The sequence below is a fragment of the Megachile rotundata genome, chromosome 2 (genome assembly GCF_050947335.1).
Source record: "Megachile rotundata isolate GNS110a chromosome 2, iyMegRotu1, whole genome shotgun sequence".
NCBI lineage: Eukaryota > Metazoa > Arthropoda > Insecta > Hymenoptera > Megachilidae > Megachile > Megachile rotundata.
Window position 1 is genome coordinate 22,756,696 of NC_134984.1, and position 24,565 is coordinate 22,781,260.

The window sequence follows — 24,565 nt, forward strand, 5'->3', positions numbered from 1 at the left end:
ACATGTTGGAATATCATGTAAACAAATACAATTATTCCTGTTAACCTAACATACTCTTACGACGCTATGTTTTCTTTACTGCACCATAGAACTGTAGCTATATTGTAATCAACAAATAGTGTTTTATTGTCACCTAGACTTTGTGTTTTGGTGTTTTTGTTGTGAAGTTTGATCGGATTAGTTCTAATACTTCCTTGCTTTTCGTGACTAACAGTAACGCACATGCGCGTTTGCAATGTTCGTGACGAATGGATATATCCAATAATCTTTTATTTAATATACGCCATTGAAGTCTGTCCTGACAATGGTATTCTCTTCATTCTAAATTTTAGAATATCACTTTTTTTCGCTATTCATATATTTTTCTTCACCTTTTACATGACCGACAAAGTGAAAAGGGTAATGATGGTTGAACAGCACTGAATGGTGGGCAGTCTCTTGAAGTTAGTTGAGTTAATATGTAGAAAAGAAAATAGAAATTGTAATTAGTCAAATTAAACATAACATTGTGTTTAATTATGAGTTTGATTTTCTCTAATGAAGAAGGGTGGATTATATCCCATTTGCAATACCTTAATGACATTTATAACCGTGTAAAAAATAGTAATAAGCAAATTAAATTAATTTTCAATGATACATTATTCGAAATAAATTCTCAATATTTACGCCAGAATCAAATAAATCAATCTCAGCAATATGATGCGATGCCATTACAAAGTAAAAGTCGAAAGAGAAAACGATCAAAATTTTTACCAGATAAAGACTTGAAAGAGGTATGTAGTCTGCTGTGAAGAATTCAATAATCGAATAAAGCAACTTTATTATTACAATGTATTTTATAGATAAATTACATCAAACAAAAGTTTAGCAAAATAATGTTAGCAGCAAAAGCGCAAGGATTATTTTCTTCTGAAATAACACCTGATAATAATGAAGCAGCACGTTTAGCATCACAGACATTTTACCAAGATACATTTTGTAGCGAAGAAGAAAACTTTTATGGTTGTAATGATACAGATATGGCTATTATATCAGAAGTGTCAGATAAAAAATATGTTTTTCCTCAAAAGTGTAACTTTTATTGTTACGATGTAAGAGACATCGCTAAAAAACTGGAGTTAAACAACCAATATGATTTTATATTGTTGGATCCTCCTTGGTGGAACAAGTCGATAAGAAGAAAAAAAACCAAATACTCAGAAGCTAGGTGATCTTGTATGGTTCAGTATAAGCCAATAAAAAAAATGAACATTCTCTGAACATTTTAACGAGAACAAGTACTTTGATAATAGTATAAGTTTTCCTTGTTCTCAGTTTTGTGAGCATATGGGTAAATAAGATTTTAGCTGCAACTTTTCATCATAAGAAAAATCTTCAGAAATAATTCTGATACATTTAAATGTATTTTAGTTTTGCTTCTTCAGTTAGGATTACTCAATATAACTTTTATATGTAACTACAGTCTGCTATAAAAGCATTTTATTCATTGGGCAAATTGTGTCTTATATTTTTATGTTAAACAGTTATAAAATGATGTACAACGAGGAGTTGATCAAGATACCAATTGGGAAATTATTATGTTCAAATGGACTTGTGGCAATATGGTGTACAAATGCACAGAGTCATTTACACTGTATTTTTAATAATATATTTCCATCATGGGGTATCACTTATAGAGCAAAATGGTATTGGATTAAAGTAAGTATATAGGAATTACTAAAATATTGAATGTATAAATATTTGTAAGTAATACATGTAAACTGTATTCAATTTATATTTCAGATTACTCAAACAGGAAATACAATATGTAATTTCAATTTTGCACTTGGTAAACAACCTTATGAATTATTAGTTTTGGGATCGGTATTAAATGGTAACGAGATAAATGTTCCAGATGGAAAATTATTGATAAGTGTACCAAGTGCTGTACACTCTCATAAACCACCACTCATAGGTAAAAATTATATTGATAGTAAATTCCATGTAAAATAAACTGATAAAAATGTGTAAAACATTAATTAAAATTGTAGAAGTTGTGAAAGAATATCTTCCAAATGAACCAAGATGTTTAGAAATATTTGCAAGATACTTACTTCCCAAATGGACAAGTTGGGGCCTTGAAGTATTAAAATTTCAACATTTGTCATTATATACGATAACGGAGGATATGAAAGAGGCTCAAAATTGCAATAATGCAAATGTAAATAAATCGGTTGATTCGAATTAAATTTAAAAATTAATCCATTGTTCATTTATTATCATAAATTAATCACTTTTCATTGGTAGTAAATAACATTATGAAGTACCATTTATATGTTCACTAACACCGTTTTTTATCGAAAGACGGTAACCATGTGGATTCATTGTTTGCCATCTCCAGAAATCTTCACCTATGTAGAAAATATCACTAACAATGTACTGTTTATTATAAAAATGTACTAAAAATATTATTTCACTTACACATTTGTTCAACATTGTACTTTGTTCTCCACCCTAATTCTTTCTCAGCTAAATCTGTATTAGCATACATTGAAACTATATCACCTTCTCTTCTATCTTTTATAACGTATGGTACCGTCGTACCTGTGACATTCTCAAAGGTTTTAATTAGCTCAAGTACAGATACGCCCTTTCCAGTACCTAAATTATAAATTTTTAATCGCGAATGTTGTTTATGTAAAGCATTTAATGCTGCCACGTGACCCGCTGCTAAATCCATAACGTGAATATAATCGCGTATTCCTATAACAAAAATTATTATGATAAGATGTTAAAATGATATTATAAATTCGATATGTACCTGTCCCGTCTTTCGTCGGATAATTGCCTCCAAAAATAACAAGTTCAGACTTATGTCTTAAAGCTACTTGTGCTATATATGGCATTAGATTTGTAAATGGTTTTGTGGGATCTTCCCCAATTAAACCACTAGGATGGGCACCTACTGGGTTGAAATATCTTAGAGAAATAATGTTCCAATTCTATTAAATGAAGATAAGATTAAAGATTTCGATATAACGAGACTACATTGTTTTAAAATTCAATATACTAAATTACCTTCTCAGCTCGCGATATATCTTTCAGCATTTCCTCAATAAAATACTTTGTTCTACCATATACATTTGTAATGTTACCAGTCGGATGTTCCTCTGTAATCGGAAGTTCATTCGGTTCTCCGTATACTGTACAAGAACTGCTAAATACTAATTGAAAGCATCCAGCAGCTTTCATCACCTTGAGAGTAAAATCAAATTAATTTACTTCTATAACATATGAAACAAGTAAATGCTTACCTCTAGTAAATTGATGGCACCGATAATATTATTTCGATAATAATGAAGTGGAACTTGCATTGATTCCCCGACCGCTTTTATTGCCGCAAAATGAATCACGCAATCTATTTTGTGCTAAAATTCTAAGTGTTTTATTACTTATTTAAAAATTTTGTCAGAGCCGCTACGTGAATATCTAAATAGTTCTAAATAAATTTTATTGTACCCGCAATCGTAATCGAAATGTTGTGAATCTGACCCTTATACGCGACGGCCCTGACTGTTGTATTACGATAGCAATTTCTACTTTTTTACCTTATTAAATACTGTTTCAAGCTTATCTCGATCGATGAGATCGCAATTGTAAAACGTAACTTTTTTCCCTGTTATTTGCTCGACTCTTTTAAGAGCCGCAGATTCACCGCTACTTTCGGTTACACTGTTAGCAAAATTATCTATTGCAACAACATCGTATCCACTTTCCAAAAGTTCGACGATGCAATGACTGCCGATGTAACCGGCGCCCCCGGTTACAAAGATCGTTCTCCAATCTTTATTCATATTTCTATCAAATTAGAAACAAAAATATTAGAACCATGGATGACAGTCTTAATCTACTTTTTAATCTAATTATCATTATTTGTTATGTAAAAATGTATTATTTTTACATATACGAATATAGCTTGAACCTGCGATTTAGTACACAAGGTGAAGTATACAGGTGTTTCGGACATTCACCTGCATCGATCAGAGTTCAAGGTCGTTAAAGCACGTGGTAAATCATTATATTTACGTGTATAATTAATAAAAAGATTTAACAAGTGTTTGGATACTATAAAATTGATGACTATTTAATTTTTTTTATATCGAATGTTTTTAACCGAATAATGTTCGCTATATTATTTCAGAAATACTTTGTAATACAAGAAAGAAATTGAAAACTTGAATACAAATCGTTTGCAGATAAAATATTCTTTTCATTACTTTCTGGCGAGAAAAAAATGTTCAAAGTTCGACTGTTAGATTGATGAACTTAACGGTACCCGAAGTATATCAGACACCTTTGGCACATTAAGTATACCTGTACGTTACTGTAAGAAATAAAAATACAAATGAAAAATCTCTAATTTTTAACGTAATTTTTAAAGAAATTAATTTAAAGCACAAGCATAGAGATCTTTTTACGAAAAATTATAATTTTCAATATTTCACTGATAGTTTTCTATTCTTATATTGTGTTAAATAATAAATTAATAAATAACAATGATTCATTTATTTCTATAAGGTTTTATATCTTGTCAGGACTTCGAATCTAATTTTTATTTCGTACGAAATTTACGATACATATTTATAAATTAATTGTTTAATTTTAAATAGTACATAATTATTTATAAAACTACATACAATATTAAAGTATTAAATGCGTGGTAGAAATACAATATAAATCATTACCTTGATAACCTTGGTAAAATTAGCAGCAGCAAGTGCGTCAAACCAACTGAAAAGGATTCTAGGATACGGTCGCGCAACCACTGATTTCGTCTTAAACTAAGTACGTGCGTCGTCTTTTGATATAGGAAAGTAAAGTTTAGTATATTCATGGAACGCAAGACATCCCCTCTTTTACAATACCATCATACGTATCATTGTATAGAGAACTCACACTACATAGTTAGACCCTTTCAAGTCCTTGCTTTCCAGTTGCAATAAGTTCTTCCTTTCACACAGACACTGTTCATCAACTCGCTTTCTGAGAAGAATGGGGGGAATGATGGTATACTTATAAGAACCACACAGTCACTGTTTGCATCATCAGAAGATTCAGGATTTTTATGACATTAATTCATCAAAGTTGTACCCAACTGGACATCGTTTATATGTTAATTGTAACGCAATCGATTAAATAAAAAAAAAGTAAATAAAGAACTAAACAGAAAAATAATATATTTAAGGTACCACAGACTTTATTGAAATATTTACAAATTTAATCTCCTTCTGAACAAATCAGTATAAAAATGAATATTGTTTATTTATTGGGCTGTTAATACTTGTATTAACTTATGCAGTAGTTCTTTCTGTTCAGCATCTAAATATGGCCATAATTCACCTTCCAGTTCCAGTAAAGCTTCATAATCGTGTGACTGGCATGCTAATACTAAGGATTGTAACAGTAATAATTCATCTTCGCTCATGTTAAAATCTGTAATAGGTACATTTTATATCAAATATTACATAATAGATATATTTTATATAAATTTAATAAAATCTATAATAGTACTTGCCATTATTTGTAGTTTCTTCTATCCATGCATATTTCTCCAAAACTTGTGTTAAAGAAGGTGCAAGCCTTTGTGGAGATGGTTGAAGTATAAGCAACAACAGTACTCTGCTCACTTCACATCTACATACATTAATTAAATTTATTGTAAATTAATATTTGTTAGTTTATAATATAATAATTTTAACTTTATTTGATACCTGTGTAATATAATACTGTAATTTCCTCTTGCACCAACATTAATATAACTTTCAATAAATTCAACAAATTCATTCAAAATTTGAAGTGCTGATACATAATCACCTAATAAAATATTTAACATTTAATCATAATAATGGCTTAATTGTAATTGTTTAAATAAACTATATATATATACCTTGTTTAATATGATAGGACACTAGTGTGTTAATAGCTTTTGAAGTTGGAAAAATATCAATAGCTTTACGTAACTGCTGAATACCAGCTGAGGTAGGGCCTAAAGCTAGTGCTAATTCTAATGCTAAACCGGCTGACATAGTATTAAATCCTGGTTGATTATAGCAACGTGCTAATGCATGGCCAAAACAGCTTATGGCAGCCTATTATAAGTAATTATTAACTTTAATATTTCACCTTATTTACATTGCTATTTATTGATACGAGTTAAAATCATAAACCTGTGTATTTTCTTGTCCTATGGAAGGACAACCTATATCCTTATCCTTTTTATCAGCTACAAGAAATTCTCTTCCAGCTTTTATTAAAAAGTTTAGTTCAGAAGAAACATTTTCTAATGTTCCTTGACATCTGGCTGCAGTTAATGAACATAAACCAGCATATTGCCATAGTTCTTTTTGCTCGCATTCAATGGCTAGAGCAGCTACATAATAAATAAAATGATTATTAATTTTTATCAATATTCACAAATATTATATCATACATTGTATAATAATGTTTTCACAAGACTTACTAAACTGATCACTTGCTTCAGCAACATTTGGCTTTCTCAAAAAACGTCTAAAATAAAATTAATAGTATTTTTAATAATTAATAATTAGAAAAATATATATATTGCTGTATAAAATAAAACCAGTCTGTGATGATATACCAACTTTTTCAATTTATTAGATATATTATGATATTTTGTCAAAAAGTCCAATGAATCTCCAATTACTTGTCTTTGAATAAAATGCGCCATTCTTTAATTTCATTATTAACAATACATGTTTTGTAAATTTTAAACTACTGAATTACAATGTTTACATCACTTGTATATGTATCAACTTTCATTTATTATCCCGAATATATAAACTTTTTTAAACACCCTATATAATGCACATGAAGTATGATGTATGTGTAGACATATATTTTGTGCAATTGGTAATAGTGTGTGTTAAATATCAGTCGTGCCAATGTGTAAGTTTATTTTGACTGTATGTATTTATATATTATAAATATATCTTCAATAAAAAAACATGTTTTTTTTTACAATACAGAAACTAATATCTCTTTTTAAATAAATATTCTTTTATGTATCAGCATTTTATATATTTTGATATTACAATGTCTATAATAAATATCTGCAATTTTCAATTTAGTAAATTGTCATTTATATAATTTGGTCATCAAAACTGATAAAAACAATAAAACATGATTATAATAATAAATTACAAATATTTAGTGAATATATAATAGATGCGTTATCAACAATCATAAATTAAGCATTTTTATCTTTGAGTGATATAATAAATTATTAAAGAAATGTCTGATGTTTCAGGAACAAAGATACTGAGTTATCACTTTACTGAATGTAGCACAAACAAACATTATCAGTTATGATTCTACTTATCTTAAGAAGCTCAAAGACTATGGAATAGAATGTGCAAAATTATGTACTCAAGTAACAGAGAGTGTCATACAACAATATCATAATTGACATCTTTGTATGTGTAGAGTTTGCATCTTCTTATAAAAAAACGTTAACAAGACTAAAAGTTTCTTTAAAAGATGCATGGATTTATTCAACTAATTTTGAGCAGTGCTTTATTGTGGATAATTTTACAAGTTATATGGAGCATTTTAATAAGTGTGTTTAATTTCTGCATACCATGGATTCTTTGGGGTTCCCTTATTATAGCAATTGGATTAAAACTAGCCAGGATTCCACCACCAAGTTCAAATATTGTACAAGAAGTGCTTGGTATAGATCCTCTTTATTTGAAAACAGATTCTGTGACCAAGATTAATGGTAATGAAGAACAATATTGCATGCGAGTGGTGGCTCATCGTGGTGGAGGATACGATTTTCCTGAGAACAGCTTAACAGCTTTCCATAGTGTAAAATCTTATATATAATAATGGTTTTTAGTTTGTTTGTTTTTTTTTTAATTAGCTAATTTGCGATGCTAGAAACATTGCAACAAAAACAACTGCTTATTATTTTATTATGAAAATATACTAATATAGTAGTTACTAACAGGACATTTACTATTTTAGTGAAAATAATATATTTTCATTTACTTTTTATTATTTAAATTACAAATAAAACAATGATCATTTATGAATCATTTTATAGTGTAAAGACAGAGGCTGCAATGCAGTTGAAATTGACTTAATTCTTACAAAGGACAATGTACCTATAGTATTTCATGATGTAACAACTGAAAGGGTCACTGGAAGACCTGGGGTTGTCAGGGATATGACATGGGATCAATTAAAAGAATTAGATATTACATATAACCATCCACTTAGGTAAATTTTTTAATGTTTTTTTTAAACATCTTTTACCGTAAAATACTATAATAACAAAAATTTTTATAATTTAGTTTTAAATTGTTGCAGGGAAAAATTTATTGGAGGTGAAAGAATTCCATTGTTTTTTGATGCTTTACAAACATGTTTGTCCAATGATCAAAGAATAATCATAGATGTAAAAGAAAAACGAGTGGAAGTTGTTCAAGTAATTTTAGATGCTTATAAAAAATATCCAAAATTATTTCAAAGAGCAGTTGTATCCTGTTTTAATCCAGTCATTATATACATGGTAAAATAAAATTTAAGTTATAATAATAAAAACTACACATTTATAAATGAACCTAATTAATATTAAATGTTAAATGATTTTATGATAACAGATTAGAAGAAAAGAGCCCCGTATTGTATCAAGTCTTGCATGGAGACCTCAGTATTACTCAAGAAGAACCTATTGTGCATTAGGAACTCCAGCACCACCACGATATACCAACCTATTTAAACATGTGGCAGCCTGTTCATTAGATCATGTGCATGAATGGATGCTTAATCATTTTATATACTATGTTGTGGGCGTTTCGGCTCTTTTATTGCATAAAGACATTATAAATCCGTATGTACAATATTAAATACATTATTTAACTTTATATTTCATTTTTTTTAACATTAATTAAGTAAAATATTTTTTATAAAAAGCAAAATGTTTTTTATATAATATCTATTTTAGGCGCGTTGTACAAGAGTGGCATGATCGTAACATTCGCATTATAGCCTGGACAGTAAATTTACCTTCAGAGAAATTACATTTTTCACGACTACTTAAAATTACTTATATAACAGATACATTATTAGTCGAGAAGGATATGTAACAATCATATTACATATTTGATATGGTGTGTATGACTATTTTATACTATCGATATTATACATCGTTACAATCATTGTAATCTAGTCCATTCAATTAAATAATGAATATATATTTTCTTCTAACATTATGTTTTGATTTTATTAACAAAGTACTTTTTTTATATCGATTAACATACTGTTGCATATATCATTTACCGCATGTCCTTTTTGCCATAAGTTAAATGTAAATTTTAGATAAAGAAAATATAATATTATAATATTTTATAATTAAACACATGTAATATAAATACTTTGAAATTAATATTGTGAAACGAATTACTGCCTGTATATGTTTTATAAACAAGAAGATACGTGTATTTTTTTTTAAGAAATAATTCAATAGTATCATAATTGCACATTGCTTTATGTATTAGGTTCGTATTTTGTACATATATGTATTTTACTAATAATGATATTAGTACTATATAATAATATATGAATTAAAATTTTATTTCTGGACGGAAATATTTATTTTATACCTATTAATAAATTTCATCGTATTATTTTACATGGTTCGTAAATTTATTTTTAAATACAAAATATTAGCAAAATTTAATTAATTCCTTTGAGGAAGAGGAGCAGAAGGCAAGTGCCCCTCATTACTTCTGGATTACGACCATGTAATTATTTACAGTGAAATTATAAAATACTTTTTAAAATTTAAACGAAAGTTATCAGACTATAGTTGTAAGCTTACTTTTACGAGATTCCATACCCTGAATCAGTCCTGTTAATAAATCTTCCATTTCGGTCGTAGCACGTTTCAACTTACAATTATCGTTGGCTACATAAGAATCTAAAATAGTAATTTTATAAAATATAGAATACTTGTAAGTAAAACAGTTTATGTTACTGAAATATAAAAATTTACCATTAAGTAAGCAGTCATCTGTAACCATATTTTGTAATCTATCTAGTATATCATTTAAATCTCCTTGAATATTTTGTAAACTACTATGTTGAGAATGTTTATCAGGTCTTTGAAGAGAAGATGGTGTATTATCCCTATGAATACCCATGAAAGAATCAGAAATCACTAACGGTGACTCATTGTCAGTGTTAGCCGTGGTAGATTTCATCGAATATTTTTCTTCTTTACATTCGACATCATTACAATCCAACCACTGAGAAAAACCACTCTCTGTAGGATTTATTTCTGATCTCTTTGTACCTAATATATAATTAATAAATACACGTATAAAAATAAATAAACACTTTTTTTTTAACGAAATTGAATGGAATAGGGATAGTACAACATACCTCCAATCCATGTACTCAATTCTATTTGTGTAGGTTCCATTACATTACTAAAACCTAAGCTAGTAGATGCTTTTCCAGAATTAACCACTTCATGATTTTCTTTAATAATGGATTCTTCTGTTGGATCAAAGCTATTCGACTGTAATACATCAATATCATTTGTATTTGAAATTTGTTCCACAGTTTCTTGACGAATAATTGGACTCAATTCAAAATTCATAGATAAAGATGCTACTCTGGATGACAAAGGTGGAACCATAGGTGTACTTTGCATATGACTAATTATTTGAGGCACACAAATTTTATCCGAAAACAAGTATTTCTGTAAATAGTAAAACAATTTCTTTAATTACGCTTATACAAGCTTATTTTATTAAACGATTATATACCTTTAACAGCTTCAAACGTTGTAATTGCGATTCAATCATAACTCTATGATGTTGAAGTCTTTCTGCTTTACTACCCTGTATATCAAGTAATTCTATTTGTAATTGTTTATTTTCTTCTTCTAAATGAGTAATTATACTTTGTAATTCCTTCTGTGGATCACTCAGGACACGCCTTTTCATTGTACTTCTCAGTGATCCACAATCGGCATGCGTTACTTCCACGCTGTAAGAATAGGTAGTTAAACGTTCGTACATAATGTACAAAACATATTAATTTTTAAACTATCAGTCTCATGTTTAATCACCTGTTTGTGCGTGGAATTTGATCCTCGGCATTTATTCCCATCGATCTAACGGGACACAATCGCAATTTATTTCTTATTAATTCAATAATTAATTTCGTTATTTCCCGATTTGAAGTCTGAAAAAAATTTATATATATAATATGTTGTATATACAAGTACAACATGTTGTTATACCTTAGTACAAAATTCACGAGTCGGATGTTTCAGTTTGTGCTTTCCTGATATTTTACCATACAAAAAACATTGTTGACATTGGTGATATGCTGTGCATTTTAGACACGTGTATCGTAATCCCCGAATCGGAGTTGTTTTGCAAGAAGAGCATCTAACATTATGAATGACTAAAAGGAAATAAATATTTGTAAATTTTGTTAGATTATAGTACCAATCACTAAGAAATATAAAATATATATACTATGTTCTGCAGATTTTATACGATTGAATGTTGTTATCCAAATAAGCAAAGGAGGTTCCTGCATAATCCATGCTGCAAATTCTGATTCAGTTACTCCAAGACATCCTTGAATCTATCATAAGATATCATTAATTATTTATATGTAAAATACATTTTGAAATTTTATTTGACTATACCTTTGAGAAACAATTGTCAATATGTGATTGAATATGTTGAGATCCATACATTGTGCTCTCTCCAAGCATTTCTGTGATTTTGCAAATATTTGTTAACAATGTATACAAACCAGCTTTAGATAAGCAAGCATTATGATCAGCTAATTGCTGATAAAGATATCCATACTTTTCTTGTAATCTTCCAGAACTTATTAGTACCAAAGCAACTTTTATAGAAAATACTGAAACAGTCCTAGTACATTGTCTGTAATTTGAATTAAATTTATCAATCATTTAAATGGGTTAAACATTAACTATCAAATTTAGATAATACATCTATGATAACATACTTATCAAAAGTAGTTAATATATAATTCGTAGCAAGTTTTGTTGTAAAATCAATATCAAAATTGATATTATTTTCTTTGCAAGCAGCAAAGTAGATGTCAGAAAGAACATCTTCAATTTCTCTTAGGTCTAGATTTACACAGTTTTCTGTAATTGAGAGCCTATGACGTTCAAAGACACCAGCAACTAATTCTAACTGAACATATTGCACTATAAAAAATTTGTTATTAATTACAAATAATATTCAAGTTAACTTTAATGATCTATAATGTTATATTAAACTTACTATTAAGTTCTTTATGCAAAATTTGCATTTTTACTGCAGTTCTATAAGATGTATAATGAATACCATTGCACTGTTCTATAGAGTGCATAATATTTTGCATTTTTAAATATTTGTATTTATAAACAATGACCTAAAGGAAAAACAAAGTTTATAGAAATTGTTGTTTATATAATATCATGAAATATTAGCTGAAATATGTCTTACTTTTTTATGTCCTTAGATGAATAAATATTAATATTATTAAGGATCAATGAAAAAAGATCTAATTAGAATTAGATAAATTTCACATATAATCCAACGTATCTATCATTAAATAAACTTTGTACAGTACTTTGATATAGAAATATAACACTTATATATTGTATTTGTACCCTTAAACATTTTCATAAAACAATTCAGACTTATGAAATCTAAAAAAAAGACACAAGCACAGTTAGAAATAAAATTTTAGTTACAACAATTAATATTTATAATAATAATAATAATATATTATAATAATATATATTTAGTTAATTTAAGAAAATAATTTAAAATTTTATTATATTTTCGTCGTTTGTGATTTATTTAAATTTCAGTTTATAAATCAATGTCGGTTTGTAAAGAGTCAACTTTGTAGCGTTTAATAATGATACATTATATATGTTTGCAACACTATATCTAGTTACCATTAAAAATTTAATCATTTCCAAACATGTTATTACAATTAAAGTCTTAGTTTCTGTCATTGCAATATAATTTTACAATTTAAACGAACAGTGACGCATGTAAACAAAATACTGTTCCACGTTAACCACGGACAATAAATATCACAGAGAGACAACATTATTTATAAGATTAATAGGTGTAAATAATATCATATAATTAGTAAAATGTAATAAATATATTTGATGTTTTTGATGAATAAATGCATAAATATTTTACAATAAGAAAATTATTTTAAAAAATGTTCACTGATTGTGTATTTTGTAAAGCTCCTTAATGTTAATGAAACCTAACCAAGTACAAGAACCTTATATAGAAACCTATTTTCATTTTCCGAAATATTTATTCATATTAAAGAAATAGTAGTAAAAAAGTAAATTATGTCTGAACAAAGCGAGCAAAATCAGTTTAGTGATGCTGATGAAACTGAGATACGGTATCTATATTATATTCTCTTTAAGGGCTTATACAATGGTCATAATGATTTTGATTTTTATTATAGGTTAGATACATCTAAAGGGCAACCATTATTTCACTCTGAACTTGTTAAAAATATAAATAAATTGCATATTTCAAATAGCGAAGAAGATGAAGATGTTGATGATGATAATTATGATGATTTAGAACATGATTCCCTTTGGTACGAAGACCACAACAGAAATGGACCAAAAGATTTTACCAAAAATATTCAACAGCAAAACATTAATGCTCAGAACATTTCTAATAAGATTACGAACTATCAACCAACGGATAAATTATTTCGCCGCTATGCTAATAAAATTAATGTGGAAAAATATGAAGGACCAGCTTTGCCAGGGCATGCTGCAAACCTTCTTATTGAAAATGACAAACGTGCAGAAAAAGAAAGATTACGAACAAAGGATAAACATGATCGTGCTACTGTTGAGCAAGTTCTGGATCCTCGTACAAGAATGATATTATTTAAATTATTAAATCAAGGTATAATTGCTGAAATTAATGGATGCATCTCAACAGGAAAAGAGGCTAATGTTTATCATGCAACTTCAAAGACAGGTGTGGAATTTGCAATAAAAATATATAAAACATCAATTTTACAATTTAAGGATCGAGATAAATATGTTACCGGTGAATTTCGTTTCCGGCATGGATATTGTCGTCATAATCCAAGGAAAATGGTACGAACATGGGCTGAAAAAGAATTTCGAAATTTGATAAGACTTCAACAAGGGGGAGTATCTGCTCCAAAGCCAATTCTATTACGTAGCCATGTTTTGTTAATGGATTTCATAGGCACAGATGGCTGGCCATCACCCAAATTAAAAGATGTTGTTCTGACTTCTTCTAAACCAAGGAAACTGTATAGAGAATGTGTTGAAATAATGTGGAAGTTGTTTAATAAATGCAAGCTTGTTCATGCTGATTTAAGCGAATATAACATATTATATCATGATGGATCTATCATAATAATTGATGTGTCTCAAGCAGTTGAACATGATCATCCTATGGCACTTGAGTTTCTGAGGAAAGATTGTACAAATATTACTGGTAAATAAAAAGTAGTTACTAATATAATTTATAAAAATATAAAAATAATTTATATTTAAGTTATTCAATTATATTTTTAGAATTTTTTAAGAAGAATGAAGTTGGCGTGATGACCGTCAAAGCGTTATTTGACTTTATAACGGATCCGACAGTAACCGAGGAAAATATGGATAAATATTTAGATGCAATATCAGAACAAATGGCACAACAAAATGACCAAGAAATAGATCCCAACCAACAAATTGAGGAACAAGTATTTAAACAGGCTTATATTCCTCAAAACCTTACCCAGGTAATGTTATAAATCGATAAAATGTATGTTCGTCTGACACTCGACATACACGAACTGGTACATGTATATTAATTTTCACAGGTATACATTTTAATATAAGCATGTTTAGGTAATTGATATCGAACGTGACATCAAACTTGCCAAATCTGGGAAAGAAGATTTAATTTATAAGACCCTTGTTGGTTTAAAAGCAGATTTATCTAAACCTATCTGTACACCTGAAATTCTCACTAAAGTCGATAAAGATACGAGTGACGTAGAAGCAAACAATTCATCCGATGAAAGTGATCATTCCGATGAAGATGAAGATAGTGAAGAAGGAAATGAAAATGAAACAAAGTTTATCAATTCAGCGCGACCGAGGAACGAAAGTCCGGAAAGTAAAAAAGTAACGACCATGTGTTAATTTTCTTTAAAAACTGAATATTCTTTTCAAATACAATATATATTTCAAGAAGATATACGATACAATTATAATTAAGTATGGATAATTAATTTCAGGCACGGAAGAAGGCAGTAAAAGAACAGCAAGCAGAAAAAAGAAAAACTAAAGTAAAGAAGCATATAAAGAAAAGGAAAGAAAGAGTTTTAAAAAAGAAATAGTTCAAATATTATTGAAAAGAATATTTTCAAAGAATATATTTGAAATAACAAGTATGAACATTCTTTATACTATCATTGTTTTCGCAAATTAAAATAAAAAAAAATAAAAATACTTTTAATTAAGTTAATTTAAAGAATTTTAAAGATTCATTTGTTCCTAAATATATTTAAAATAACTACGATTATCTGGTGCGCTGATGCAGTTTGGTTGGCGGCACAAAAAGATACATGTGGCGTCATCTAGCGGTAGCGGTAGAACTAATGAAAGTAGAGTTTCAAAAGTGTGTAGTTCACCCTGCTCGCCGGAGAGATGGCGCCACCTGTTCCATTTTCGTAAAAAGCCCATTAACGTTAATTTTATCGATTAATATGCTACATATTTACGATATATATTTATTAATATTGATTTTATTCTTTTTGTGGTGTATTTCGTGGATCGGAAGGTATGGATTATGTGTTCAGAACAATTCACAGGCTATAGCATACCTCGTCGCAACTTCTCGTATACGGCCATTAATCCATGGTCGAATAATAATCCATCTTCCAGGATTCTAATTAGTCACGAGATCGCAAGTAATATCATGATGGTAGGTAAAGGGTGAAAAATCGACCAAACATGCCTTGGTAACGCGTGGTACCGCGATTCGGTTATTTTTCCGCTTTTCCAAAAACAGTCGGCAGTTTGCGACCGACGGATTCGGCTTCGCTGCACTGTCAGCTGCAGATAAAACCAACCTCTACACTTTTTTCGGCAATTTGCAATCGCCCAGTGCCGATTACGTTTTATAATTAAAAGTCCAGACTGCTCGTTTTCGTGTAGCGGGGCTGACAATTCGGCCGCTGTCTAAAACACTGAACGCGTCGCTTAATTGGGATGTCCACATGAAGCTGTTGAAATTTTTGCTTCGTTACTTTCCGCCAGGTACACCGATCCAACAACGACAATTTTACGAGTGCCATCAACTTTTGCTTTCTATTTCTCGACTTTTTAGGTCTCGCCTTGGAGTACCTTCAGGGTGGAGATGTCAAGACCAAGATGATCGACCTTCTGGATCTATCTGCCGAGTAATCAAATGTTTTAATATTTTTTCTCAGTAGTTGTAGTTTAACAGCCATAAATGAATATATAAATCTATATGATATATAAAAGAATAATTTCGAAGAATATTAAAGAATATTAAAGTTTGTAAAATTCCATAGGAGATAGATCGGAATTTCACAGTTTTAAAAGTTGAAGTTGTTTAGCAATAAAGAAAGGAAAATCACTGTTGTTGTATAATTACTGGAAAGGAAGTAAGCGAAGCTGTACGTGTCGTTTTGCAGAACGGACATAAGAGCATTAGCGGAGAGCATAAAAGCGACCGAGCCCGTAATAACCGAAAGTGTAATGGAGCAGTTAGTGGAGACCCTGCAGAAGCTGCAAGCCAAAGTTTGCGACACAAACGCGAAACGCTACTACAAATACAAAACCTTGCAGACACATCTTCTACCCCTTACGAACATCGCGTTCGATAAACTAGGTAAAAGGTACTCCCGATTAAGATTGTTCCAACACCGTTTTAAATTCGACTCTTCTATCGTGTTAGAAAATCGATGAGTCTCGTAACTTTTTATTTACGACGAAACAAACTTATTACTCACATAAAAAAAAGATAGTGAAGTATTACGAAGAAAGTTTATTATTTTTATTTTTGTTACGTTTTGATAAATAGCAGCTGAAGCTAAACGACAAGATAATAATAGTTTTTCGAGGGAAAAGTTTTATTATTCTTGCGGAAAATTCGCTACGAGACCAGGTATTTTTACACCCACGTTCATGAGACCGTTTTTCATCCTTAATATGAGCGAAACAAGCACCCAAAGTTTGACCATCCATTTCAGAATTACTCGGTACATTCTCGGAAAAGTTTGTACGAAGAGACTCTTTCTCACCTGGGATCTCTAGAAATAAATTTTTGGCTGTACTTTTAGCGGGCTAATATTGGGAATAGTCTTTTCGAACGATAGCCTCGCGATCAAATCGGGTTACTATATTCTCTATACGAAGGAAAGGAATTTGTTCGACAGATGCCTGACAGGCAGCTACGACCGAACGTGTAAAGTTTGGGACATTGACAGTGGAAAAGAGCTTCTTACTCTCGAAGGCCATAAGAATGTGGTCTACGCCGTGTCCTTCAACAACCCAACTTCGTACGTCTCATTTAAGTATTCCTCTTACCGTTCAATTATACTGTCGTCGACCGGAAACGCAGATATAACCTTTCTTGCATACTCTTAGATGCTGTACCTTTAAAGCGTTGTTCGATCAAAATTGCTACGCCAGACTACGATACTTGATAATATACATATTTAAACGTATAGAGAATAGAATTCGCTTCTGTAACACCGAATACGTGGAATAGTAAAATCGGATTTTTCGACGGGAGCATTTCGGATTATTTCCAGCTATTGAAAATAAATTTTTTTTTCAATATTTCCGGCGCTCTCGGGATAATACTTGCGTTTATTTTCCAGAGACAAAATCGTAACAGGTTCTTTCGACAGAACTGCGAGGATTTGGTGCTCGCGAACCGGCCATTGTTTAATGACAATGTGGGGCCACGACGGTGAAGTAGTTGTCGCAAAATTTTCACCCTCTCATAACAAAATCGCGACAGCTTCTCTGGATATGACGTCGAAAATTTTCCAGCTGGCAACAGGTACAATTTCATCGAAAATATCCTAATAGAAAAATTGTTTTCGTCCGTATTTAACAATATCATGAAAATTCATGCTTTGAATTTAATGCATACGTTCGAATCATTTATGTATACGATTAATGTAAATAGATTTACTTAAAATAATTAAGTAGCTCGAAATCGAAGAAACTTAAAGTTTCAAACGAAAATTAATTTAACAGGTGACGAAGTGGGAACGTTAAAAGGTCATACAGCGGAAGTGATCGCGCTATACTTTAACAACGACGGAAATCAAATAATAACAGGTTCTTTTGACGGTACTGTCAGCATCTGGGACGTAAGAACTCTAAGGTATATTCAAACCTAATTTAACTTTAGTCCTCTCAATTTCGATTTAACAAAGTTAATCAACGTTCTTGTCGACGCGATAATTTATTCGAGTTTTCTGTCCGATCTGTCGTTTCATGTTGCGTGATACTTTCCAGGAGAACAAGCGTACTGATCGGTCACCGTTCAGAATTGTCGAACTGCATCTATAATTTCGATTGCTCTTTAATCGCGTCGTCGTCCATGGATAAAACTGCCAAAGTCTGGGACACGAGAGTAAACTCGTGCTTGGCCACTTTACGGGGTCACGACGACGAGGTTCTGGACCTGACCTTTGATAATAATGGGAAAAAATTGGCAACCGCGAGCAGCGATACCACTGCACGAGTTTGGGACGTCGTCAGTTCTTTCGAACAATTGGCTTTGATGCAAGGTCATCGAGAAGAAGTATCGAAGGGTGGGTACCGCTGCTTTATTTCGTTAGAAATTCACACATTTCATTGGAACTTTGAGAGTTTGAAATCTATGATGCTTGATAATATCCGAACTTTAGATATTTAGAGGTTTGCAACTTCCGGAATTTCGAAATTGTCTAAACTTTCTCTCTTAAAATGTAACAAATTCCAAATAATTATGTTCTGAAAGATGATAATTTTCCAAAAGTGTAAAGGTCTGAGAGATGGTAGCCTATTTAGTAATTACAGTATCCGAGCCTCGAAAGATGAAAGAGCTCTTAAATTGATAGGAATGAAATCTGAAGTGTAGTCAAGTAAAGGTGAGAAAATTCTGCTCGATTTAACCAGAGTTTAATAAGGCACTGATTTAATTACGCGAGTCTTGTAACGCGAAGAAATTTAGCTTAACTAGATCAGAATTTAATACGGCAGAAGCTAATTACTTTCGAGTTATTTCAAAAATATTCTTGGATATTAACAGAAATTTATCGTTTCGTGTGTACTAATGCATCTGGTAATTGAATTCAATTAAATAAAGAAAAACCAATTTAGTCTGTTTCAGTCCAAACGGGCGACACTTGCTGACCTCATCCTTGGATAGAACATCGAAATTATGGTCTTTAGAGAACAATCGCTGCGTGCAAACGTTGGAAGGTCATACGGACGATGTTTTTAGCTGCGCATTCTCATACAATGGTGATACCATTATCACCGCGAGCAAGGATAATACCTGTACCATTTGGAGGTGACTCGATTGGTTTCAGGTGTGTCCTTAGCTCTTCATTCTTGCCTTGTTCGTTGTTTACGTTGTTTACTTTTATGCGATTTAACTGTTACTACATTTTACATACCAAGATTTTTAGTATTTTCAGATGATCTTATTTCTATTTAAAACTCTGAGTCATTGATTCTAGTCAAATATCGTTTTTTACCTTTTATAAATTTATATCATGATCGATCCTGCTTCAAAGGTTATGAGATACGTAAGAAACAATTTTTAAAATTATAAAGATTGCTTCTTATCACGTTGGAAGCTAATTCTTGTGATTACTATGAAGTTATGATCATTAAAAAAATTAATAATTTCAATGGATATTAAAAATATAAGGCATTTTACAGAGTAAAATTTTTTAAAATTCAGGATTTAATCGTATAAGCAAGCTTCTGTTTCTGAATCTTGCAGACTTAGGAAATTTAGACAAAATTTAAGTCTTAAATGTTCACCTTTGTAATTGTAATAAAAATACTATTTAATGGTTGGTAGGAATTATTATTCAAATATATTCGCGTGTTATCTTTAACTTTTACGAATCTCACAAAGTAGATGAAATTATTACACGCGAGTAGAATATTAAAGTAGTTTGAAGCGAAATAGGTAAATAAATAAGAGAAAGTAAAATAAATCAATAAAAGTATAATTCTCTCAAATATAATATTGTAAATTTGTTTGATGAAATACGTTCTAAAATTGAATTATCACAATATCGATTACATAAAACAAACATTTAACCGTTTCGAATGGAATTACTTTGTTACTAAAATTATCAGCCTTGAATCAACACTGAAAAATGATCGTAATTAATTTGCCTGTGAAACTTGCTTGAATAATGCATAAAGACGTTCGGATGAATAATGGAATGGCGTAAAACCATAATATGGGAGAAATTTAAATAGTCAATTTAATTCCTGCGTTAAATCACGTTTCTCGTTACTCGATGTTGGAATTTGTTTGTCTCGTTTGGCTCCTCAACCGTAAACTTTATCTTGCGAGTATTTTTCCTATAATTAATCAAGCAGCATTGTTGTATAATACACTTTAAACCAACTTTGTACTACTGTGACAAAATTTTGACGAACACGGTACAATTTTTTCCAGCTATACATATACGTACTTCGAAATTGGCCATTTTGAATATAATGTTCGTAATATTTCAAATACATAATAATCTGATAACGTTAATTTCAAGCAACATAATTAATACAATACTGTAATACTCTTCTCACTGCAACTACAACAGTGGCCATGATACGCAAGCGAATATTTGCTAGAATGTTTAATTAAAATTCACCTCTGCAAGCATAGAATTGCACGACAGTTTAATCTACGGTAATTAGCTTCTTGAATCTTGATATCTGCAAGACTATGTCTTCTTTGCGAACGTATATCACCTGTATGTACGTAAGATAATGTAATCTTTTGTAAATCATTCGTTTAGAAGTTCTGGTATAAGGTGGACAAAAAGTTGGGGTCAAACTGCGGAAGGAGATAGTAGATACATATCAAGAGAAATAAAAAGTCTTAACACGTTCGATCGCAGGGTAGCAGGTGCAGCTTGCGATGCAGCAAAGACACAAGAAATATTTTCAAATCTACGAAATACATTTCTGTACGGAACGTGTTACGTTTATATCTTCTTTATGTCTTATAAGTTTCGACTGTTTTATTACTTTTTGTAGGTTCTCGATTACATTAGACCCCAACTTTTTAAACACCGCGTATATGCGACTAAAGCAATGTTCCTTTGCTTATCTTTCGCGTTATGCTCCACGTTCCTATATCTGATAAAATTATGTGCGGGAAAATTTGGATTTCGAGGATGCGTTTGAAACGATGCCAAGGGTCAGCGATTCAGAATCCGTGTATTACAAGTTTTAAAACGGCATTGAGATAAATCCGAATTCGTTTTATTGCGCGTACAGAGGAGAGAGAACACCTAAAGTTATATGAGATCTCATTCAAGAATCGATAAAAATAAACCGAGAATTTATAATCGGATCTTGATTAAGCAACGTCAATAATTTTGGAAGCGTTCATAAAACTTTGAACAATTATTGTACAAATAAAAGTTACAACTTTTCTTTCCACAAAAAGATTGTTTTCCGAGAATTTGTTGCAAATAAAATAATTTTTTTAATCGAATAATGTATTAATTTGCAAAATAGAATAACTTTTGGCTCGAGGTGCTTATGATTGATTATGATTACGTGTCTCGTAGAAATTTCGTCGAAGTGACCAGTCATTATCGAAGTTGGTGAAAGTCAAATATCTGAAAACGTGTTCTAGCTACCTCGAAGTCGTCCAACGATAGTATACTTATGCAAACAGCTCTGCTCCTAGTGTCTCTACTCGCTTGTTGACTTTAGTCAGTCCGTAAGACACCGCCGATGCGATCGGTGAGAGGTTGTTGCCAATTTCAAACTTCCGAGAACGGTAAACCGCTAACTGGTCATTAAAAAGAATCCTAATTTTCCTAAATTGCAGTTAAACGCGACATACAAATAACGTGAATAATATAAAAATTGCGAGGACGAATAGAATGTCGTCGATCAAGAACAGTGTAAAGAGTTGTGATTTACAGCTGTGATCTGTATGATGTTTTCATCATTGAAATATTTGTTTAATGAAATGTTGGGAGTTTGTTAAGATCGAGTGCTTGTAATTCGATGTTTGAAAATATATTTCGCTGTTGTTGTCGGTTAGGAAATTGATTCTTTCTCAATCTAATTTAATTTTCGAGATCAACGGAGTACTTTCGATCAAATATTTAACGATGCTTGAATTTTATAAGGTTCTACAAAGCAGTAGGACGTAGAAGATCGATTCTACTTCACCTTGGCCAACAAGTATATCCAACGAGCGTCTATATCACAAGATTAATACCACAACAGAAGAAAATTACAAAGATTTCTATGAAGAATGAGAATGTTAATGTAAGGCATAAAATAATTGGCAATGGAAGTAAAATAAGGCGATGTAAGCAATAAGAATGTTCTCATAATTCCATAATTTCGCTGAACATCGAACGAGTTCGTTTACGAAAAAGAAGGAGGAACTAGATTACTTGTGCCGTGCAGTATAGCAAGTTAATTTGTACTTGTCAGAAGAAAGGCAAACCCAGACCGTGACATTAATGTCAGTGTCGCGATTCGTGATTCTATTTTGATTGTAGGGCACAGGGCAACAAACCTGGCTCTATAAGCGGAACAACGTCGGTTAGACGGTACGTTCCGACTGCGATCCGTCTTCATGACGGTTCTCTCCCCACTAATTAGCGACATCGCCGAGGAAAAGAAAAAGAAACGCAGCGAACGGACGCGAATTAATTAACGTGCCAATCCGTGGGCCGTAGCCGCGTGATACAATTAAGCAACATCACCGGAAATTCCAGTCACATCTGCTTGTCACCTTAACAAGCAACCTGAAAACATCGCGAAGGAACACGGTTTGCGATGTTTTCCCGTCTTTCGTTCGGTTATTACGTCATAATATACGTATCTGTGCCGAGAGAACGTCAGGGTGTCTAATTTGTGATGTGCGCGTCGCTGGAAGTGATATAAATTGGACAGAGACGCTCGCGAAAAGGTGATCCAGTCTGAGGTAAGTTACGCGCGTATAATCACTCGTAGTATTACTAGTTTTCGCGTTAAAATTATAAAGAATGGTAACAGTGACGAATATATTAATGGAAAATACTAATGTTGGTTTTGTAAGAATATTTACAACGATCGTTTAAATGTCAAGTACCAGTTGCTGTCACCGACTTAGTTTCTGTAGAGCATAGTTTAAGGGAAGGCGAAGCTAAACTGTGAGACCCCTAAATGAGGACAGGGAGTAGCCTAAATACGTAGATCCTCGCAGATTCACCGATTGACAAGATAAGAGTTGAGATCGCTGCAGATTGTTATCTCGCTCCGGGTAAAATATCTTTTCGTAATATTTGCGAGCAACATTTTTCAACGTTCTTGTCACGTGTACGCGGAAGAAAATCAAAGCAACAAGAATGTCGTGCAATGGACAGCGATAAATAAAATGTGCTGTCAGCAAGGCTCGATTCGAATGCAGTTTCTCGCTGGCGATAAAGCACGAATCCCTGGGATGCTTCTTTCGATGATAAAAACAGCGGATTAGAATGGTGAATGGGTGTGTGACGAGATTAATACGGACAGATAAAACGGTCTCTCTCTAACGATATATGCGACGCTATTTCGACAAATTTCCTGCACGTGTCGTTAATTACGGTAGACGCAGGCCGAACGCGTATTAAACGTTAATCTTTTGTCGTTGAAATTGCGGATGATACGTTTACCATTGTACGGAACTTTGGATGACGTTTTTATTTATCGCGTGCACCTTTTATTCGTGATAAAGTCTCGTTTTAAATAGATCCGAGTCAATTTCGTTTGACGCAAATGGGTGTATCAACAGAGACAATTGCGTAGGAAGTTTTAATTCTACCTCGTAGAAAGGATCAATGGAAGAAATTTATTTATTTCTTGCTCTCTTTCGTTATACAATTATCTACTTCGAATTGTTTTAGCAAATATTTCTTATTTGTTTATTTCGTTAACGGATACGTAAACGTATCGTTAAAAATGAAGCAAGCGGAGTTAACAATAGCTTCCAGCGTTTTCCTCGGAGATACGAATATTACGTTCGCAAATGAGCAGTTGTGTATACATAGGAAATAGTAATTAAGTTTCTAAGCAAGAAATGGAACGTCTGCTCGTTCGTTCGCTGTATTTAATATCTGCGTGATTATATCCTGTTACGGGAGAACGTATTAAAGACGGAAATATGGCTTTGCTCACGGTGTTCTTGGGGAAAGTGAGTTTCTCGATAAACATGGTAGCCGTCTG

General features: G+C 31.4%; 8 protein-coding genes across 18 annotated transcripts in view; 5 read left to right on the top strand and 3 right to left on the bottom strand.

The window, feature by feature from the left end:
• Window positions 1–213: 213 nt before the first annotated feature.
• Window positions 214–2,240, top strand: Mettl4 (Methyltransferase like 4). 3 transcript variants are annotated; one of them, XM_076540687.1, is made up of 6 exons: window positions 214–307; window positions 672–773; window positions 843–1,207; window positions 1,524–1,698; window positions 1,783–1,954; window positions 2,031–2,240. In XM_076540687.1, exons 1-6 carry the CDS (start codon window positions 305–307, stop codon window positions 2,225–2,227), a joined length of 1,014 nt encoding a protein of 337 aa, XP_076396802.1. In that variant the 5' UTR covers window positions 214–304; the 3' UTR covers window positions 2,228–2,240. The 3 variants fall into 3 exon arrangements, with proteins under 3 accessions (XP_076396802.1, XP_076396799.1, XP_003707014.1); XM_076540684.1 differs by lacking the exon at window positions 214–307 and having other exon boundaries at window positions 519–773; window positions 1,783–1,828; window positions 1,895–1,954; XM_003706966.3 differs by lacking the exon at window positions 214–307 and having other exon boundaries at window positions 519–773.
• LOC100878041 (UDP-glucose 4-epimerase) lies at window positions 2,224–4,837 on the bottom strand. Its single transcript, XM_003706967.3, has 7 exons — window positions 4,725–4,837; window positions 3,588–3,837; window positions 3,294–3,407; window positions 3,058–3,234; window positions 2,801–2,981; window positions 2,461–2,742; window positions 2,224–2,390 (listed from the first exon to the last, which is right to left on the bottom strand). Exons 2-7 carry the CDS (start codon window positions 3,831–3,833, stop codon window positions 2,296–2,298), a joined length of 1,095 nt encoding a protein of 364 aa, XP_003707015.3. The 5' UTR covers window positions 3,834–3,837; window positions 4,725–4,837; the 3' UTR covers window positions 2,224–2,295.
• A 377-nt stretch (window positions 4,838–5,214) lies between these two features.
• LOC100878154 (40-kDa huntingtin-associated protein) lies at window positions 5,215–6,783 on the bottom strand. Its single transcript, XM_003706968.3, has 7 exons — window positions 6,642–6,783; window positions 6,500–6,546; window positions 6,207–6,409; window positions 5,927–6,128; window positions 5,751–5,853; window positions 5,555–5,673; window positions 5,215–5,472 (listed from the first exon to the last, which is right to left on the bottom strand). The coding sequence occupies exons 1-7, from the start codon at window positions 6,725–6,727 to the stop codon at window positions 5,303–5,305; spliced, it is 930 nt and encodes a 309-aa protein (XP_003707016.2). The 5' UTR covers window positions 6,728–6,783; the 3' UTR covers window positions 5,215–5,302.
• A 45-nt stretch (window positions 6,784–6,828) lies between these two features.
• Window positions 6,829–11,461, top strand: LOC100880360 (glycerophosphodiester phosphodiesterase 1). 2 transcript variants are annotated; one of them, XM_012293742.2, is made up of 7 exons: window positions 6,829–6,945; window positions 7,307–7,866; window positions 8,105–8,280; window positions 8,371–8,572; window positions 8,664–8,893; window positions 9,008–9,173; window positions 10,630–11,461. In XM_012293742.2, the coding sequence occupies exons 2-6, from the start codon at window positions 7,537–7,539 to the stop codon at window positions 9,147–9,149; spliced, it is 1,080 nt and encodes a 359-aa protein (XP_012149132.2). In that variant the 5' UTR covers window positions 6,829–6,945; window positions 7,307–7,536; the 3' UTR covers window positions 9,150–9,173; window positions 10,630–11,461. The 2 variants fall into 2 exon arrangements, with proteins under 2 accessions (XP_012149132.2, XP_012149133.2); XM_012293743.2 differs by lacking the exon at window positions 10,630–11,461 and having other exon boundaries at window positions 6,904–6,962; window positions 9,008–9,270.
• Window positions 9,535–24,565, bottom strand: part of LOC100880245 (dystrotelin) — a 40,085-nt gene continuing 25,054 nt past the window's right edge. Inside the window, exons 1-12 of one of the 3 annotated variants that reach the window (XM_012293740.2) lie at window positions 15,955–16,086; window positions 12,549–12,754; window positions 12,345–12,474; window positions 12,061–12,268; window positions 11,732–11,975; window positions 11,556–11,667; window positions 11,315–11,481; window positions 11,141–11,256; window positions 10,836–11,058; window positions 10,447–10,768; window positions 10,058–10,357; window positions 9,535–9,982 (exon numbers count right to left, since the gene is read on the bottom strand). In XM_012293740.2, coding sequence (XP_012149130.2) covers window positions 9,861–9,982; window positions 10,058–10,357; window positions 10,447–10,768; window positions 10,836–11,058; window positions 11,141–11,256; window positions 11,315–11,481; window positions 11,556–11,667; window positions 11,732–11,975; window positions 12,061–12,268; window positions 12,345–12,444 — 1,914 coding nt within the window. In that variant the 5' untranslated portion in view covers window positions 12,445–12,474; window positions 12,549–12,754; window positions 15,955–16,086 and the 3' untranslated portion in view covers window positions 9,535–9,860. Of the gene's footprint in view, window positions 9,983–10,057; window positions 10,358–10,446; window positions 10,769–10,835; window positions 11,059–11,140; window positions 11,257–11,314; window positions 11,482–11,555; window positions 11,668–11,731; window positions 11,976–12,060; window positions 12,269–12,344; window positions 12,475–12,548; window positions 12,755–13,009; window positions 13,171–15,954; window positions 16,087–24,565 lie in introns of those variants that run through there. The other 2 variants (XM_076540645.1, XM_076540649.1) reach the window with 2 other exon arrangements.
• On the top strand, window positions 13,307–15,596 carry RIOK1 (RIO kinase 1). Its single transcript, XM_003706819.3, has 5 exons — window positions 13,307–13,482; window positions 13,549–14,573; window positions 14,654–14,865; window positions 14,975–15,253; window positions 15,367–15,596. Exons 1-5 carry the CDS (start codon window positions 13,427–13,429, stop codon window positions 15,466–15,468), a joined length of 1,674 nt encoding a protein of 557 aa, XP_003706867.2. The 5' UTR covers window positions 13,307–13,426; the 3' UTR covers window positions 15,469–15,596.
• LOC143265946 (uncharacterized) lies at window positions 16,251–22,728 on the top strand. Its single transcript, XM_076540676.1, has 9 exons — window positions 16,251–16,390; window positions 16,461–16,533; window positions 16,792–16,995; window positions 17,536–17,658; window positions 17,983–18,167; window positions 18,368–18,497; window positions 18,632–18,930; window positions 19,481–19,692; window positions 22,498–22,728. Exons 1-8 carry the CDS (start codon window positions 16,351–16,353, stop codon window positions 19,675–19,677), a joined length of 1,251 nt encoding a protein of 416 aa, XP_076396791.1. The 5' UTR covers window positions 16,251–16,350; the 3' UTR covers window positions 19,678–19,692; window positions 22,498–22,728.
• The window catches only part of Oatp26F (Organic anion transporting polypeptide 26F), a 29,697-nt gene continuing 27,172 nt past the window's right edge, over window positions 22,041–24,565 (top strand). For 3 of the 6 annotated variants that reach the window (XM_076540605.1, XM_076540638.1, XM_076540634.1), the window contains exon 1: window positions 22,061–23,306. Coding sequence is in view for 1 of the 6 variants with exons in the window: in XM_076540597.1 (XP_076396712.1) it covers window positions 22,094–22,139 (46 nt within the window). In the remaining 5 variants the exon portion in view is untranslated. Of the gene's footprint in view, window positions 23,307–24,565 lie in introns of all 6 variants that reach the window. The other 3 variants (XM_076540601.1, XM_076540597.1, XM_076540600.1) reach the window with 3 other exon arrangements.